The sequence below is a fragment of the Dermacentor andersoni genome, chromosome 5 (genome assembly GCF_023375885.2).
Source record: "Dermacentor andersoni chromosome 5, qqDerAnde1_hic_scaffold, whole genome shotgun sequence".
Classification (NCBI taxonomy): domain Eukaryota; kingdom Metazoa; phylum Arthropoda; class Arachnida; order Ixodida; family Ixodidae; genus Dermacentor; species Dermacentor andersoni.
Window position 1 is genome coordinate 175,084,859 of NC_092818.1, and position 16,595 is coordinate 175,101,453.

Below are 16,595 nucleotides of genomic sequence, written 5' to 3' on the forward strand. Positions count from 1 at the left end.
CGTCAGCAATGGCTCGTACCCCCGTAAGCAAGCAAAGATGCAATGGCGCATGTGACTGTAAGCAATGGCTCACACCCCCTTAAGGCAGAGGCTACAAGCGCTCAACAAAGTGAAACGAACAGTGCATACATTCATTGAAATCACTTGAATTCATTGAATTCGACCTCGAGTGCTGCTTTCCCTACTGAGAGGATGCAACGTAAAGCCGAAGAGAAACGTCGTTTGCGCGAGTTTGACTCCGCTATGCGGGCGCGCGAAGCCACAACTAAGCATCGAAAACGAGCCGAAGGCGACGAACTGCGAAAGCAGCAACGCGACGATGCGAGACGGCAACGTAGAGAGGTGGCCGAAGCTCACAGACAACGGGTTGCCACACGTGTACTTCACGCTTTGGCTCGTTATTTCTTGCAAGAAGCCTGATCTCTCCGATCGTTTAACTTAATTCATTACCAAGTGTGCAGCTGGCTTTCCTTCACGTGTTACAGGAGTGCAACATGCTGCCGAACTTTTCCGCACGGTGTGTGTTGTTATATTTTGCGATTGTGTTCATTTACGCTGACTGCTTAATCACAAGATATCGCTACTCTTCTTGCCTTCATTTATTTGCCATTACTCTTACCATTTTACATTAATACATTTACGAAAGCCACCAGACTCTTGATAAATCCGCCTGAGTGGGTAGATGACACTGGTTTTAAGTACATCCTAATCTTTACTCTGCCAATAGCTTGGGCTGCTAACAATTATTCATCAATAAGCATTCACCAATTGTCTTCATATTTTTAAGCATACGGTACTATGATCGATCGCGGCGCCTGCTGAAAAGAGAACTTTTCGCGGAGTTTTTTACACTCGACCCCGTTCGATTAAGTTGCAAAACGATAACTTTCAGTTGGTGGATGAAATGCAGTCCCCGATAAAAGGGTACATAAGTGCACGTGGCAATACAGTTAAATGTGCGCAGAAATTTGCAAAAAAAGATATACCTAAGTAGCTTCTGAAGCTTGTCCATAATTAGGCTACTTGACCGCTCGTAATATGTGGGCTGCTATGTGCGTATCCTGGCACTTGCAAGCACTTCCTCTCATATGGCCTTTGTCCCTAGACAGAGCCACAGCAAATAGTCAGCATTTTCTTCAGATACTAGGGCAGCGCTTCGAATTACGTACGACACAACTCGGTTCATCAATAGCATCGCACGTGGCACGACAAAATTGCCGGGCACGAAGCGTTACAGGGATTTTTCTCGGCGTACCGCAGCGTGTCATTGCTCTTCGGCCTGTGCGCACGGATCACGGGGAATAGACGCAGACCATGCAGAAGGCCGGGGAGGTCCGCTGTATACACGCGTGACCCGTCAAGGAACGCAAGCGCTCACTCAAAGCGCTGAAGATCGGCGCTGCAGATGAGGGGCGCTTGTACACCCGCACAGCTGCCGATGCCGGACTTCTTCCGTGCCAAAGCTTCTGTCTCCACAATTCCGTGCTCGCGCCAGAGCGCAGCATCCGGGTGAAATTACTTCCGGCCGTGCGAGCTGGCCACCGCGTGCCCTCGAAGTCTCTCCGGCTTCCGCAGGAAGAAATGAATCGCATTTCGGATGACCTCGTCTCCTTCGCTCGACCACAGTGTCCGGCTGAGGTCAGTTTACAAAGGAGGTCCGTTGAAAAGGGGAATGAAATGAGGAGGACACATGGAAAGGGCCAAGAAAAAGAAATGAAGCATGACGCGACAGCGGAAAAAAAAAACACGGTCAGCCGCCGAAGGAGGGACTCGTGTCTAGCTTCGTGCCGGACACGAGTGAAGCGTGGACAGCGAGATAAGCGGTCCGCGTTGATACGCAGTTCGTGTCGGAGCGCAATATAGGGCGCCGGTGTGAAGGTGTCGCGGCGAGAACTTGTCGAAGATTGATTACGGCAGACTCGGAAACCTAATTTTGAAAATCGTGGCAATTAGTGGAGCTGCTAGGAGCTCCTAGTACAACATGGAATTGATAGAAATGCGAGAAAATTGCTAGTAAGTTTAGGGGAAAAGAAATCGTGCCCTTAAATAACAGCTTTCGCGCGGGTCCATTTCTAAGCGTCTTTTCGGCCTCAAGCTTTTTATTGTTCACGAGTAGAAACTAGATATTATGGAATCTGCAAATTGCGATGGTCACACTAAGCGCAGAGTGCGAGGGCTGCGGCTGCTACGACTGGAGAGCCCGTTCGTACAGAACATGCATTAAAAGAAAGGTATAAACCATCATAGTGGAAGCATCACCAAAGAAGGTTAAGGATAAAAGCTGTCTCAATTCAACAATGCTAAGTGTTAATGAGTAGTAGTCGAACAATGAATGACGCTTTAAGCCAACGTTATGACAAGGAGAACAAGTCTCTTTGTCGAAACGTTGGCTTAAAGAAACATTCCTTGTGCGACTACTAATCATCATTCCACGTCATATTTCTGGTGGATCACCTAAACCAATGTAAACTAGTCTTTTGCACACCACCACCATTACTCACTCGGATGGGACGGCCAGGAACGCAACCAGATTTTTCCTGCTTCGCAGGTGAACAACATAGCTTCGTGCAGCAAGGTAAATGATTAGAAAATAATTGGTGTATTGTGCTTTATTACTCAAATATGCATTTTTACTTGTGGTGCAAGTAACGTCCAGCTCTCAGTCATCTGGTTCACTGTCTAGAAATGAACTATTTACCGCAGCAGATTTGAAAAAAAAAAACATTACTTCTATTAAAAGGGAGCTTGCGTTCCATGCCCCATTCATCTCCATGTTACACTACAATGTTCGACGGTATACGTATGCAACCAAACCGGCGCCCTGCTATCGGCCTTCTTACAGTGCGTATGCAAATACCCTAGCAATCCTAGTGCAAGACAACCCAGTAGTACATCGAGCATCACCGGTTTATTGGAATGGCAAGCTCGGCGTATTGCGCCGGCTGATGCGTGCTCGATGTCGACGTCTCGTTGTCGTCGTACACGTAGTAGTACTCGAACACTTCCTCGTACCTGCGATACATTAAAGAAAAAACAACTACTTAACTGAACCAAGGTCGGCCTATTGTGACAATTTCTTCCTAATTGTACTCCTTTCTGCTCTACCACCCCGGACAAGCCGTGCCTGGTGATGTCTGCGGGCGCATCGCCGATCAACGATGAAGCACGAGAAGGAATAATCACATAGTAATGGCAAGCAGTAGCGTAAAGTGGTCTCCAGAAAATATCATAAAGGACGCAGTAACTGTCACTTGTCCCGAAGAGCCTACCACAAACCAACACCTTCCGAAACCCGATCATTGTTACCCAGAAACCATTGTTACCCAGAACTCTATTGTGATCGATGTAACGACTAATCAACGGGCGGACCTCAGACACATAATCTGGGCTTGCTCCAACCAAGGACCAAACAACACATACACGAACGCGGAGCAGTGGGAGACCGCGCTGCCCAGCTCAAACAGCGAGGTCCAACTACAAGTCATCAGGCAAACCAAATATGCCGCCGGACCCAGCGGCTCACAGCGGCCACCTAATGGAGGCAAGATAAACTCCTGTGACGCTTGCCGTTTTCAATAAAATTTGTTTCATCATCATCATCCGAAGAGAATTTGGTCGCTAACAAAAAAAAAAGAAACAGAATTCAAGCATTTCTTTGCGCACAGACGCTCCGATAGGAAAACTAACACTATTCGTTAATTTTACCATATCTGTTTGTGTGAAAGCAGGTGAGTCCACAATGAAAGGTTATTGAGGAATGAGCCTTATTTCAGACTGCCAGTTCTTGCGCTCGACCATTGTGTCCGGTTGAGGTTGGTTTACGAAAGCGAAATTAAATCAAAGACAAATGGAGACCGCCTTTCACCTATAATTCTCATTTCATATTCCCTTTAAGGCGGCCTCCTTTTTAAGCTAACTTCATCAGGACACGATGGCAGAACATGACCTCAGATGGAAAACTACAATGTAAAAGGAGCACACGTGCATACGTACCTTGAATGTGCAACACATGCAGCTGCTCAGACAAATTTTAAGACTGCGAACTGCCTAAACATAAGGCTAAGAATTGGTGCAGTTCCAGTTCCAGTTCACGTGGACGGCCTGAGCAATAAAACGCGCTTCCGACGAGCCTTCGGCCGCGGTATAGGCGAACTCTCTTTCGCTTTACATACAGGGTGTCCCATCTAACTTGGACCAAGATTTTGAAAAACCTATGCGTTCTTCAGAAGAGAAGGTGCGTGGTTGTTGTTAGCGTTCATCTAAACTTACAGTACCATTTCTTGCTCACCTTTTTTTGAGAAATTAGCCGAGATAAATTAATTAACTTTTTAAATATAGCTTGAAACGTTCAGGCGTCAACAGGAAAGTTGTGGAGGTTCACAAATGTTGCCCAGCCCAGGCACTTCCGACGAGATAGACTTAGCGTGGCCGCTTTTATTCGGTAAAAACGAAAGCCCGCGGAGTTTTAAAAATACCACGTGACAGCACGCTCCGTGCGCCCGAATGCGCCACGATTACAGCGCTCTCAACCGTGCTTTGTAAAAAACATCGCTCGCTTCGCGCCTTTCGTGCTTGCTGCCCACGACAGAGCTTCGCGTTGTGCTTGGTTCCGAGATAAACGCCAGTGGGTTCGTGCGGCAGTTGGAAATAAAGCGCTGCTCCCCTTTTTGCGGCGATAATTGCACTCTTACGCTAGCAGAATGTATGCGGAGGAAAAATTACAAGCTCATGAGTTCGAATTTGGGAGCAAGACCCCAACAAGCAAACACGCATTGTAACAAGCTCGATAACGTCGTGTGAATTACGCTGGTTGTCACAAAAGGAAGAATTGTAAACTTACACGGAAGGTTGCTTTTTAGCTTCCTGCACACAGATGGCTCATTTCATGGATAAAGGTTGTAGAGATTTATTCGCTGCGATGTCTGTCTGAAGAATGTGTTCAAACAAGTCACCCTTTGCCACAATGCATTATTGGCACCTTTTCAGCACGTCCGATGTAGCTTTTTGATGACGCAAGACGGTATCTTGCTGCAGGCCTCAGCAATCTCTGCCTTTAGCGCTTCTGGTGTAGTTGCAAGTTTGCGGTACACTCGGTCTTTCACATGTTCCCACAAGAAGAAGTCAAGAGGTGTCAAGTCCGGTGACCTTGCACGCCATGCCACTGGTCCATGCCGCCCGACCCACTGGCGTTTGGAGGCTTCGTCAAGCCAGGCTCGGGCAAGGCTGCTGCTGTGAGCTGGTGCCCCGTCGTGCTGATACCAAGTTCGCTTTAAAAACGCAAGAGGAAGATCACAGCGAAAATCGTCGACTGGGCCTTCCAAGATGTCGTTCACGTACCACTGAGCAGCGAGCATGTGGTCAAAAAATATAGGATCAATTATTCCACCGTCAAAAATACCGCACCACACACTGAATGACCATTGGTACTGGTGTCTGGTCTGCGCCGCCCAATGCAGGTTCGTATCGCTCCAGTAATGCGCATTATAGATGTTGACTTGAGAATTTCTGGAGAAGGTTGCCTCATCTGTCCAGAGCACTTTGTCAACAAAATCAGGGATTTCGTCACTGTTCACAAGGATCCAATTTGAGAAATCAAGCCGCTATTGAAAGTCTGTTTCTTGCAGCTTTTGATGCAGTAGGAGGTGATACGGATGGCATTTCAGCCTTCCTAAGAACTCTTGACACTGAAGACTTTGAAATCCCGACCTCACCACTCATATCGCGCACGCTGGAATGAGGGTTTTCACTCATGAAAACCAAAATGTTTCCTTCAGCCTCTTCACTGATGGTCCCCTTTCTGTGCCGCGTCTTCTTGAAGTTACCCGTTTCTTTCAGCCTCAACTCCTCCTAATTGTCTTACCTGTTTCTTTCAGCGTCAACTCCTCATAATTGTGTTCGCGCTAGGTCTTCCCCCACATTGCCAATTTCGGTATACCTTGGCAGCTCTCCTCTTGTCGCCCCGTGCCGCTCCCAAGGCTAAGACCATGTTCGCCTTCTGCTCGCTTGAGTACGGCATGCTTTAGGCACTGCAAACAAGTTGTTCGAAACGGCTGCGCGGCACTACAGTAATAGACGGTCGAGCTCACATGCATCTAGCCGCTGGCACAGATAGGAAGAAAAGCGGCGTTGTAGCAAATGATGCTCTCTCTCGCACAGGTTCCAGATGTATGATGCATGTTATGTGTGCATTTTTTCTATTCCGCATCCCCTTGAACGCTCGAAAAAAAATTGCACTTCTCGTCATATCGGAATAAACGGCTGATGACGGCGCGTTCTTCTGCGACAGGCGCGGGCGGCTGCTGACGAAGCACTTTTTCGGAGCGCCGTCGCCAGCCGCTACCGGTAATGTCAGAGCCGAGCAAAGATTGAAGCCCTTTCTCGTAAGTGAAGGCGTGGCACTGGGGACGTTTTTTACAAAGCACGGTTGAGAGCGCTGTAATCGTGGCGCATTCAGGCGCACAGGGCGCGCTGTCACGTGGTATTTCTTAAACTCAGCGGGCTTTCGTTTTTCCCGAATAAAAACGGCCACGCTAAGTCTATCTCGTTGGAAGTACCTGGGTTGGGCAATATTTGTGAAGCTCCACAACTTTCCTATTGACGCCTGAACGTTTCAAGATATATTTAAAAAGTTTATTAATTTATCTCGGGTAATTACTCAAACGAAGACGAGCAAGAAAATGGTACTGCAAGTTTAGATAAGCGCTAACAAGATCCACGCGATTTTTGTTTTGAAGAACGCATAGGTTTTTTCAAAATCTTGGTCCAAGTTAGCTTGGACACCCTATATATATATATATATATATATATATATATATATATATATATTAGTGTGCCTTATAAGTGTCGCTTGAATTACTTAGTCTGCACCTAGTATACTATTCCTTCGCATGTAACTATGTCCGGCTGCATCGTAGTCGCAAGTTCAACAATAAGAACTGCTTAAAATTATTGTGTATTCTTTAGCTAGTAAAGCAGATGGACTGCGGCGTGCTCCATCACAGCATTAGAGTAACATTCCGCGGCGCAAACGTACGGCTAACTTCGTGAAAGTGTCGTCACGCCGAGAAAGATCCAGCGAATAAACATTGGGAAACAGCTTATGTAAGAGAGAATTTACGTTCTCCGCGACACTATCGCCCACCCGTTCCATTTACAAGGCGCGGTGGGAGAACAAGGCAACGCCCCCGTGGCCAACTCGTCGGTCGCCGCCCGGCGCGGCGCGTGCCTGGACCGAAGTGTGCCGTCGTCACTCTGCGTGAATACGCGCTCGCACGCGAATGAAAACGCCGGCGGCCGATCCGACAAGTGCGATGCCGCCGCCAGCAAACCGGGCTCGCGGGCGACGACCAAAGCAGCTCAAGGCCACCAGTCTGACCCAGTGCCGACGGGCAGCAACCGCGAGGCGAAGACGGGCACACACCGGTCGGAAATTGAAGTGTCTTTGCCCTCTGCCACCGTGTGCCACAACGTCTCGCTGCCAAGTCGTCCGACATTGCGAAGCTTCTTAACAGGGCTTACAGGGCTGCTGTTGCTTAAAGGGCCTCTGTTGAAATCTGCCCACTGGCGCTTCGGGAAAGCGAAGATATGTCGTACTGCACGTTAGTTCCGAGGCTCTACCTTGAGGCAGGCCGACAATGGCGAGGAATGGCATGTTATTTAACAACGAGAGTTCCCTGGACAGCACACGCACACCATTCTTTAGAGAAACACAATAGCGCGTGTTGGCTGCTGTATGGTGTAGGGGTGTCATCCGACGTTAATTCACGCCGTTAGTTGAATGGTAACAGTTAGCTAGTCTAAGCCTCCGCTCAAATAAATCAGAATCGGTGACATTTGTTTTTCCTCTCCTGCCTTGAATTACTTTGCTTGTTTGAAAACCGGATTGAATGAGAACAGACGGGAACCATTCTCCTTCCGTGAGTGTATACATATGTGGCGTAACACAAGCTACAGAATTGTTTGCTCGCTCAATTACCACCAGAGGCCACGGGAGCTTGTCGGCGCACCACAATACTAACTGAGAGCTTGGCCCTAAACAAATGCGCTTGCGTGTGCGACCTCTTGAGAAGGCAAGGATCGCAGCGAGGCGCCGACACGCACTACAGTGCAGAGGTTTTGCTGAAGTAAGGCCCGGCGAGAGCAGGGCTCGGCTGAATTTCGCCACAGCTACAGCGCGAGTGCCGCAGCTGTCAGCGGGCGTCCTTGGAGTGTCCCAGTGGTGTACGAGCCACGTTCGTGTGATCGAGAGACCAACGCTGGCGTAACATGTGCGGCCTCATTAGAAGCGCGTAGTACGCGACCGGTGGGATAGCGGCTGTGTCTACAGGTGGAAATTCACAGCGTCTCCACTTGCTGGCGATTGTGCCTTTTGTCTTATGCTAATTTCGAACAATGATAAAGCGTAGAATTTTAAGCGAATCATTCGCATATATGCATGAAAGCTGCTGTCGTACTTTGCTGAACCTGCAAATATCAGCAAAGCAAGGATTCGCAGAGGTATGTGCTACAGCAACGATCATGGCGTTCGGGAGCTATAGTTTCTAAAACGCAATGCCAGCGAAACCTGTGATTTCGTGAACAACATTCGACGGAGAACGTTTCGAGCCTTTGATGGCATTGCCTTAGACATTTTATTTGCCATTCTCATAAATGAGGCTTTTTAACTGCCTTCGTTGTGGCAATTACCTCTGTGTTTCGCAAGATTGTCTGCCACAGCACTGACTAGAGTATCGACAACTTTTCCTGAAATAAAATTCTAGCATTATTTCGCCCTTTTCATGCGGCCTGTATTTCACGCAGGTAGTACTTGATGTTCACGAAAAGTTGCATTTTTCTTTTTACTTTAGATTACAAGTGCAGCATTTATTAAATAGAGACCATGCTTGTTTCAGTTTTCAGAGCTTAATTGCAACTATGTACGAGTAGTTCACGCCGCTTCCACAAAGTCTGTGCGCGCATATGTAAATCCTCTAACCCTACATGTAGCATTCGCGAATACTCTCGATAAACGTCAGCAATGCTTAAGCGTTGGCAATGAAGCCTTTCTCACGAACTTATGATGCGATCGAGGTTGAATTTATCGTGGCAGAGAGAAATAGGGTCTATGTACGGCCATCCCGAAACTGTTCCAATGGCCCCGCCTTCAAATTTTTCTCTTCAGTCGTCTGTCCAACATGATGCCCTGGCGCTTATATCCGGGCGTCAGTTCTGTTCTTGTCGGCGTCACTCTCATGTGTTAGGACGGACGCCACCGCCGCGATTCTATGCCGACCGTTTTACCATTTCGTCCTTGTTGCTGAGGCGCGTTTGTGGGACACATCTAACGTTACCGCGTGAGTAACATAATGCGGATACATTATACCTCGTTTAGTTATTAGAGAGTTTAGGTTAGGGGACGCAAGCGGCTTGCGTACGCAAGACCTAGGGGCCACGGTACTGCGCATGCGCGGACCCCTACGTCCGTGTCTGTGCATGCGCAGTATCGTCCCCCCAGCTCTTGCGTACGCAAGCCGCTTGTGTTCCCTTATCTAAACCTCTCTATTTACGCCGCGCGCACAGAATGCACGCAGCCATACTCACTCGTCGAGGTTCACCGATGAGTTGAACGTTCCGTTTTGGGCGATGCTGCCGCCGGTCACGGTCGGTGCCGACGGCAGCGAAGCGGGTGCGAACATGGTCGCCGCCGTGTCTTGGACGGCGCTGGGCGTCGTCTCCATGACAGGCGGCTCCCATTGAGCCGGCGTCGCGCTGTCCGGCGTCAAGTCCACATCCTCCACCGCGGCCTTCGTCGAAGCTGCGGTGGCAGCGGCGGAGTGCGAGCGCCGCCCGGACCTCTTGCTCTTCCGGCCCGGGTGCTTCGCGTGGCGGCGACTCCCGCCGTGGGCGCGAACACTTGGTGGCTGCTGGTGCCACGTGGTGTGCGCGAGGTCCTTGCCCGTCGACGAGGACGGCGGGACCAGCACATTGAGCAAGCCGCCTGCGAGAAGTGATGGCAGAGCGTGGACGGCACGTAAAATTAATGTGCAAACGAAATTAGAAAGGGAAAAAAAAGCTTTGACCTTTGAGACGAAGGCGTATGGAACTTTCCGTCCGGCTTGCCGTTCTGCTTATCACCTGCAATCACTTTACGACACTTTGTAGCGCCTAATAAATTATTTTCATATATGGGCACAGATATTACAATATTTTGAGTATCATTGTATCGTTTATTAAGTACGTCTCTTATGCTTGTAGTAATACCTACAGTGCATTATCAGTGCACATCCTGAGAATTCTTTACTTTGAAGTATTAGTCGAACTTGTATAGCGTTATCCTGTTTCTGCCGTTGCAGTGTTCTCATTGACAAGTATGTAGAGCTAAGCTTATAAGTTTAAGCATTCATTATCTGTGGTGTATATCTTCATGTGCGGTCACAGACCCTGCCTTTAGTATCACTCTTTTCTCTTTTTCTCTTTTTTTTTTTTTTGCTTTCTGCTCTGCCTCGCTGCCGCATGCTACCAGGCGATTGAGAGTTTTTTACGTCTTCTCTTCGCGCTTTCTTCCTCACCGTCCTCCATTGGTAAATTTGAACTAACCTACTAACTGACTGACTTGACTGACTGACTGACTGACTTGACTGACTAGACTGACCTGACTTGACCTGACTTGACCTGACTTGACCTGACTTGATCTGACATGACTTGACCTGACCTGACCAAACTGACTAACTGATTGATTGATTGATTGATTGATTGATTGATTGATTGATTGATTGATTGATTGATTGATTGATTGATTGATTGATTGATTGATTGATTGATTGATTGATACGTCGGTACTTGGGCGAGAAATCTCATCGCAATCTTAAGTGCTAATGGCGCCGCTTTGCTACAGAATAGTTCAGGTGTCTACCCCGAACGAGATAGTTACGGTTTCCGCAGCAGGAGATTGCTTTCCAAAGGCAGTTTCATAAAACTGACCACCTTCGATATAACTGTTCTTGAGCTGTGTAACTAAAGTATAAAATTTTAATTGGAAATTCTAAAGTAGCTACTTAGCCATTTATGCGTACCGTGCCCTAAAATACCTTCAAGGAGGAAACGTAGCAGCTGAATATTGTCACGTGGTGGTGACGTAGAAGAACACAGTAGCAATACTGTGAACGAGAAAACTAACTTTTATTGGGCGAACAGAATCGTCCAATGTTCCAGACTAATCGTTGGGACTCGCGTGCCTTCCACAAAGTTCTACAGCATTCGCGTCAGGCGAATAAATCAGATAACACAAGGTTCGGCGACAACAGACTGCGGATAGAAGCATCGATAACTTTCCAGAAACTTCAGATACATGCAAGCGCGTCCCGCGCTGTGCGATAAGATTTGTTAGGCGGCGAAACGTGGTCGCCCGATAAATATAAGTACACGTGTCAATATTCTACACGGTGCTTTCTTTATTTGCACCAAAATTTTAAAAACTGCTCGTGGTAGATAACACAGTTCTAACTTTTGAACCAAATTACTCAATGAAGTGGCCATTACTTCTAAAAAATCAATATGCTTAACTAAATAATTAGCAGGATAGCGTTAATTAACGTGTTAGTTATTTACTCTACGCCACATGAATAAATCTACGAACTATAGTTAGTGAGTATGCATGGCATATCGGCTTAGAACAAATTCTCAGGACTATGCCAGTTTCGAGGTGATTTTCCATGTGTCAGACAACATACAATGGCGTGCTGCAATGCATAAACAGCGTTTTCTTGAAAAAGGTAAGCGGAAAAACCGTGCACTTTGACCGCAAGTTTGACGGCGCATATCTCGATGCAAGACAACTACACAATGCAACAGCACGACACGACACCGGTGCACGACGCAGCACAACACACACACACACACACACACACACACACACACACACACACACACACACACACACACACACACACACACACACACACACACACACACACACACACACGCACACACACACACACACACACACACACACACACACACACACACACACACACACACACACACACACACACACACACACGCACGCACATACACACACACACACGCAGAGAAAAGGAAAGACAGTAACAAACCGTGTCCCTCCTTGGCGGCCATGTGAGAGTGGCCTGGGATGTGTGCGCTCCTCTCGCTCACTGCAGCAGAACAATGTCACTTAATCAAGCATTCACATCAAAGACACGTGGCGAAATTGTCATCGTACTGAATCGCAGAGTTATATGCCAGGCGGCAAGTGTATATTCGACAAAAAGTGGCACGGTGTATGTACTATACAGGTCTGTATTGAAGCGCTTATGCACCCCAGCACCCCAAGGAAGCTTGCGACAATTTAGGTGAAGCAGGCGCTGTCAATCAATACAAGATGCATAGGATGTGGCTATATGGCGCTGTTTATACTGGCGGCGGTTTATGTATGGCTGCTTTCTTCAGAGGGAACACGTCAGTAGTATTCCAGTCTCTAGCGCACACATATGATTGAAATGAACGGCTGGCGGTTATTCTCAAAATGAATATCATTGTTAGGTGTTGCATCGGCTACTTCTCCCCTTAAGTTAGATTAGATATAATAATAATAATGAGGGGTTACCGTCGAGAATGCACAGAACCCTGCGCATGCTACTTCTCTTCTAGGGGGAAATACGTCAAAACATGGTAACTTCATTTTTCCTAGTTATTCATTATGCGCGTACTGCAGATATCATTTATCTGAAGGCTTACATTAACAATTTAATCTTCCTATATCCCTTCCTCGCACTTGGTGCCTGTTACGTCAATCATTTTTTTCTTTTCATTGTAAGTTTCTTTGTTACCCCCCCCCCCCCCCCCGTATTTACACCATCGTTTAGTGCTGGCAGTATTCGGCGATTATAAACAAACATTTTTTCAAATATATCGTTGAGCTAGAGTTCATGTGAAGTGCATCTCAAGATGCTTCCTTCTCCCGTGATTGGTTATCTGCCCTAGATGAGCACCCTCGTTCAGTGTTTCAAGACTAATTGAATGATTACAAGAATGATTACCGACAGAAATTTTTGTTTGCAAGTGCCTAAATTACAAATTCACTCGGACAGGTATGCTCGACAAGGGCTGCAAGAAGAATGCCAGAGTGACAAGCACTCTCTCTGAAGCTTAGAGGGAAAAAAAATATTTTTGTGAGTTCTGTTCACTACCTTATAATGCGTCAATAGAAAGGCAGTCAAGTGCGTGAATGCAGCCTGTATAGTGAAGTCGTCTATGTATGAAGTTTTATAGTGAACTACGTCTATGTAGGTGTGCAAAATTACTAGGCGGCTCACTCGTCTTGGATGCGAAGGCATAGGAGAAGGCGCACAGTGCCATGCTGCCAATGAGGAGCGCGTAGTAGGCCATCGGCATTCCCAGGATGCGGCTCCGGCGTATCCTGCGTTCAAGGACGAGAATGCGCATTGGACTTCTTTTGAAACGATAACTGCGGACTTCAGAGTTGTACTGGAATTAAAGACGCCATTAATTAAACCTCTTTACTGCGCTGCTAAGCGTAAGTTGTTCTTGAAAAAGTCAGTCAATGACACTTACGCCAGCATGGCCCTGGTCGAGGCGGGGATCGTGCGTGCCTCCGATCCGCTGGCCAGAGATTCCGCGGAGCCCTCCTAGGACAAAAATGAAAGACCGATGTTGTGCTGCGTCCCACAACACAAAAGCAACACCACTCTCCGAGTTTACCAGACAGTGTGGCGAGAGTCATGGGGGTACTCGTAATGCGATTCGCCGTTTCTCTCAACATCACACAAACTAAGCAGTGCTTGGCTCGGTCACTCAGAGGAGACAATGTGGGGGCGTTGTGCGTCAATGGCTGAGCCTAATCTATATGAAATAGCTCATCTACAGTGTTGAAGCGAGACAGCTACAGCAGCCTCGGAAGCAGATGCCCTCCTATCCCACTTTCTCCTTGGCAGACACCTTACTTATGTGTGAAAACGCTTAACGCAATGTTTTTTAGCGCTTACTATCCCACCGAAGTCACACGAAGTGATAATTATTCGACAATTATTGCCTATAGCCCAACTACAACTGAACTTTGAACAACGTAAGGGCCATTAAATAAAGTGTTCATGTCGTCCGGCTCATGTCGTCCGGCTCTAGCGCCCTATCAGCGTTTGCGCGGGAAAGCCGTATTCCTAATCAGCTTTCATCAAACCTCGGCGATTAAGATAGCAATCATTCCTTTGTCGTACTGGCGAGTGGTGTCGTACCTTCTTCAGCAGTACGCGACTCTGGCCGGAGTGGGCTGCCAGGGTGCCCTCTTCACTTCTCGCCATCAGCGTGGAGGCAGACGTCAGCGAGGGGAGGTGGACGCTGTACAGCTGCCTGGAGTCGGTAGATCCCGCCGTAGATGACACTGCCTACGATGGTGACAAGCAAATCAGTGCACGGTACCACGGGCAGGTTCGCACAAAAGGCCACCGGCAAACCGTGAAACGGCAACTGTAGCTCATTGACTGTAACTTACAGACTGTGATCGATCGATCGATCAATCGATCGATCAATTGATTGATTGATTGATTGATTGATTGATTGATTGATTGATTGATTGATTGATTGATTGATTGATTGATTGATTGATTTAACATAGCAGCTACGCCTCGAATCCGACGTGCACCAACAGAAGAATGATCAACACACCCGCGCTGCTGCGTTACGGTCGCTATAGCGAAAATGGCACGCTCCGCCCTGAAGCAAAACAGCCTAGCCATAGCCGTCGTTACATTTACAACTACGGATGCAAGGGTGAGTACTTGCCTCTGAGGAAGACGGCTCGTCTGTCCTGGAGCGGCCCGACGCGTCCAGGCCCGGCAGGAATCGAAAGAACTGCGCGCCGAACAGCTCGGGCAGCTGCTCGGGCGGGATCTGGTGCCTGTCGATCCGGCGGTGTCCTGTGCTGTCCTGCATCCTAGAGAGTAACGGGCTATGTAGGCCTTGCGAGAACCGACCGCTCACGTCCACCTGGCACGTCCAGCGAGATTCAAATGCCGAGCGCTCGGCTGCCCTGATCGCTGCGGAATGCCGCGTGGTAGCGTGCCGCGTGAGCTCTGCGCGTGCCTCCCTGCATTTCTTTTTTGTTTGCCACCTTTAAAGGCTTGCAGAGTGCGCTGAAGATTTTTGTTGCTACCGCGGCACCTTTAAAACATGGCATATATCTTCAAGAATATCTCTGCGTCTGTTTCATCATAGAGCGCGAGGTTTAATCGAAGCTGTCGGCCCCAGGACTGCGGTTACACTGCTCGCTTTTAGCTTGCCGCTTGTCATGAGTAATTTCCCTTTACACTGAATATTTTTAATCAAACGAAAATTCATGCTTAGCATCGAAATCGAAGTGGATTTATTTATCTTAACAGAAAATAAAAAAAGTAAGCGTAACCGCAACCAGGCGCGACCTTCCAGACGCATCAGATTGCCATGTTCGAAAGAGCATACTATATCCGTACCGTACTCCTCCTATTCCAAGGAAATAAAGCTGATTGATTGATTGATTGATTGATTGATTGATTGATTGATTGATTGATTGATTGATTGATTGATTGATTGATTGATTGATTGATTGATTGATTGATTGATTGACATAATTTTGCATATGATACTCTTTCTCGCTGAGGCGGAAGGGCTGGCGATAGCGTACTTCAATGGGATTTTAGAATAAGAACACCGCTCTTTACAGTTGTCATCGACTGCTAAAGGGAAACATTTCTTGCGCTTTCTCTTCTTTCAGTCGTTACCTTTCTCACTGGACATCGTAACACTAGATACTGACACTCTTTTCTCTTTAAAACGTTTCAATGTTAGGCAAGCAGAAGCTGCCTCTATGCCCAATTATGGGCCGCATTAACAAATATGTTATCACGTAAGAATGCGTTGAAGTGGACCGAGGTTTCTGCGTCAGTCGATTTTGAGCTCAAAGGCAAAGCACAGCCTCCTCCCTCCTCCCTCCGTCTACGAAAAGAAGAAAAAGAAAATCCCAACAACTCAAATGTGAGGCATACAGTCACGTAGCTCTACAACAAAAATAAACGCCAAATATTGTGATTGAGCCTGCCATATAACTTTGAACGTAAAAAGAATTCATATAATAGTCCTGGCTCAAGAGCATACTGCTGCTACCTTCTGGAAATAACTCATGCGAAACGCGTAACGTATAGACAGCTAACGCCTAAGGTACATATACAGGGTGTCCCAGCTAACGTAAGCCAAGCTCTTGAATACCACAGATAGAACACATGAGGACGCAACCAATAGTATTCTGTCAGCAGTGACGTAGTGCACCAGGTGCATCTTTTGTCATAGCTGAACTATCCATAATTGGATAAGATTAATTAACGAATTTTTAATTACTGAATTGAAGGCGCGAGTTTTGATAGAAACGCAATCAATTTGTTTTAAAACGCCCAATTCAGTTGCGTTCAGCGAGTTATGTCTCGCGTAATTATTTTTTCCACGTTGTAAAGAAAACGCGCGAAATGTGAAAATGGCCGCATGATTAAGCGTCCGTGCGCCGCGACACCAGCAATCCCAGGCATTAGTCAGAATTATTAACTCTGCACAATGAC

At 47.4% G+C, this 16,595-nt stretch overlaps 1 protein-coding gene across 1 annotated transcript; it reads right to left on the reverse strand.

Moving 5' to 3' along the window:
• Window positions 1-2,889: 2,889 nt before the first annotated feature.
• Window positions 2,890-15,096, reverse strand: LOC126531641 (uncharacterized). Its single transcript, XM_050179259.2, has 7 exons — window positions 14,790-15,096; window positions 14,247-14,392; window positions 13,570-13,643; window positions 13,311-13,414; window positions 12,090-12,149; window positions 9,580-9,976; window positions 2,890-3,012 (listed from the first exon to the last, which is right to left on the reverse strand). Exons 1-7 carry the CDS (start codon window positions 14,941-14,943, stop codon window positions 2,901-2,903), a joined length of 1,047 nt encoding a protein of 348 aa, XP_050035216.2. The 5' UTR covers window positions 14,944-15,096; the 3' UTR covers window positions 2,890-2,900.
• Window positions 15,097-16,595: the final 1,499 nt, after the last annotated feature.

What these genes read in the sequence shown, in the direction of transcription:
- LOC126531641 (XM_050179259.2), bottom strand. Translation starts at nt 14,943, where the DNA reads ATGCAGGACAGCACAGGACACCGCCGGATCGACAGGCACCAGATCCCG. An exon ending in TCGACCAGGGCCATGCTGGC is followed by an intron (nt 13,415 to 13,569) that starts GTAAGTGTCATT and finishes CCTTGAACGCAG; the next exon opens with GATACGCCGGAGCCGCATCC. An exon ending in TCATCGGTGAACCTCGACGA is followed by an intron (nt 3,013 to 9,579) that starts GTGAGTATGGCT and finishes AATGTATCGCAG; the next exon opens with GTACGAGGAAGTGTTCGAGT.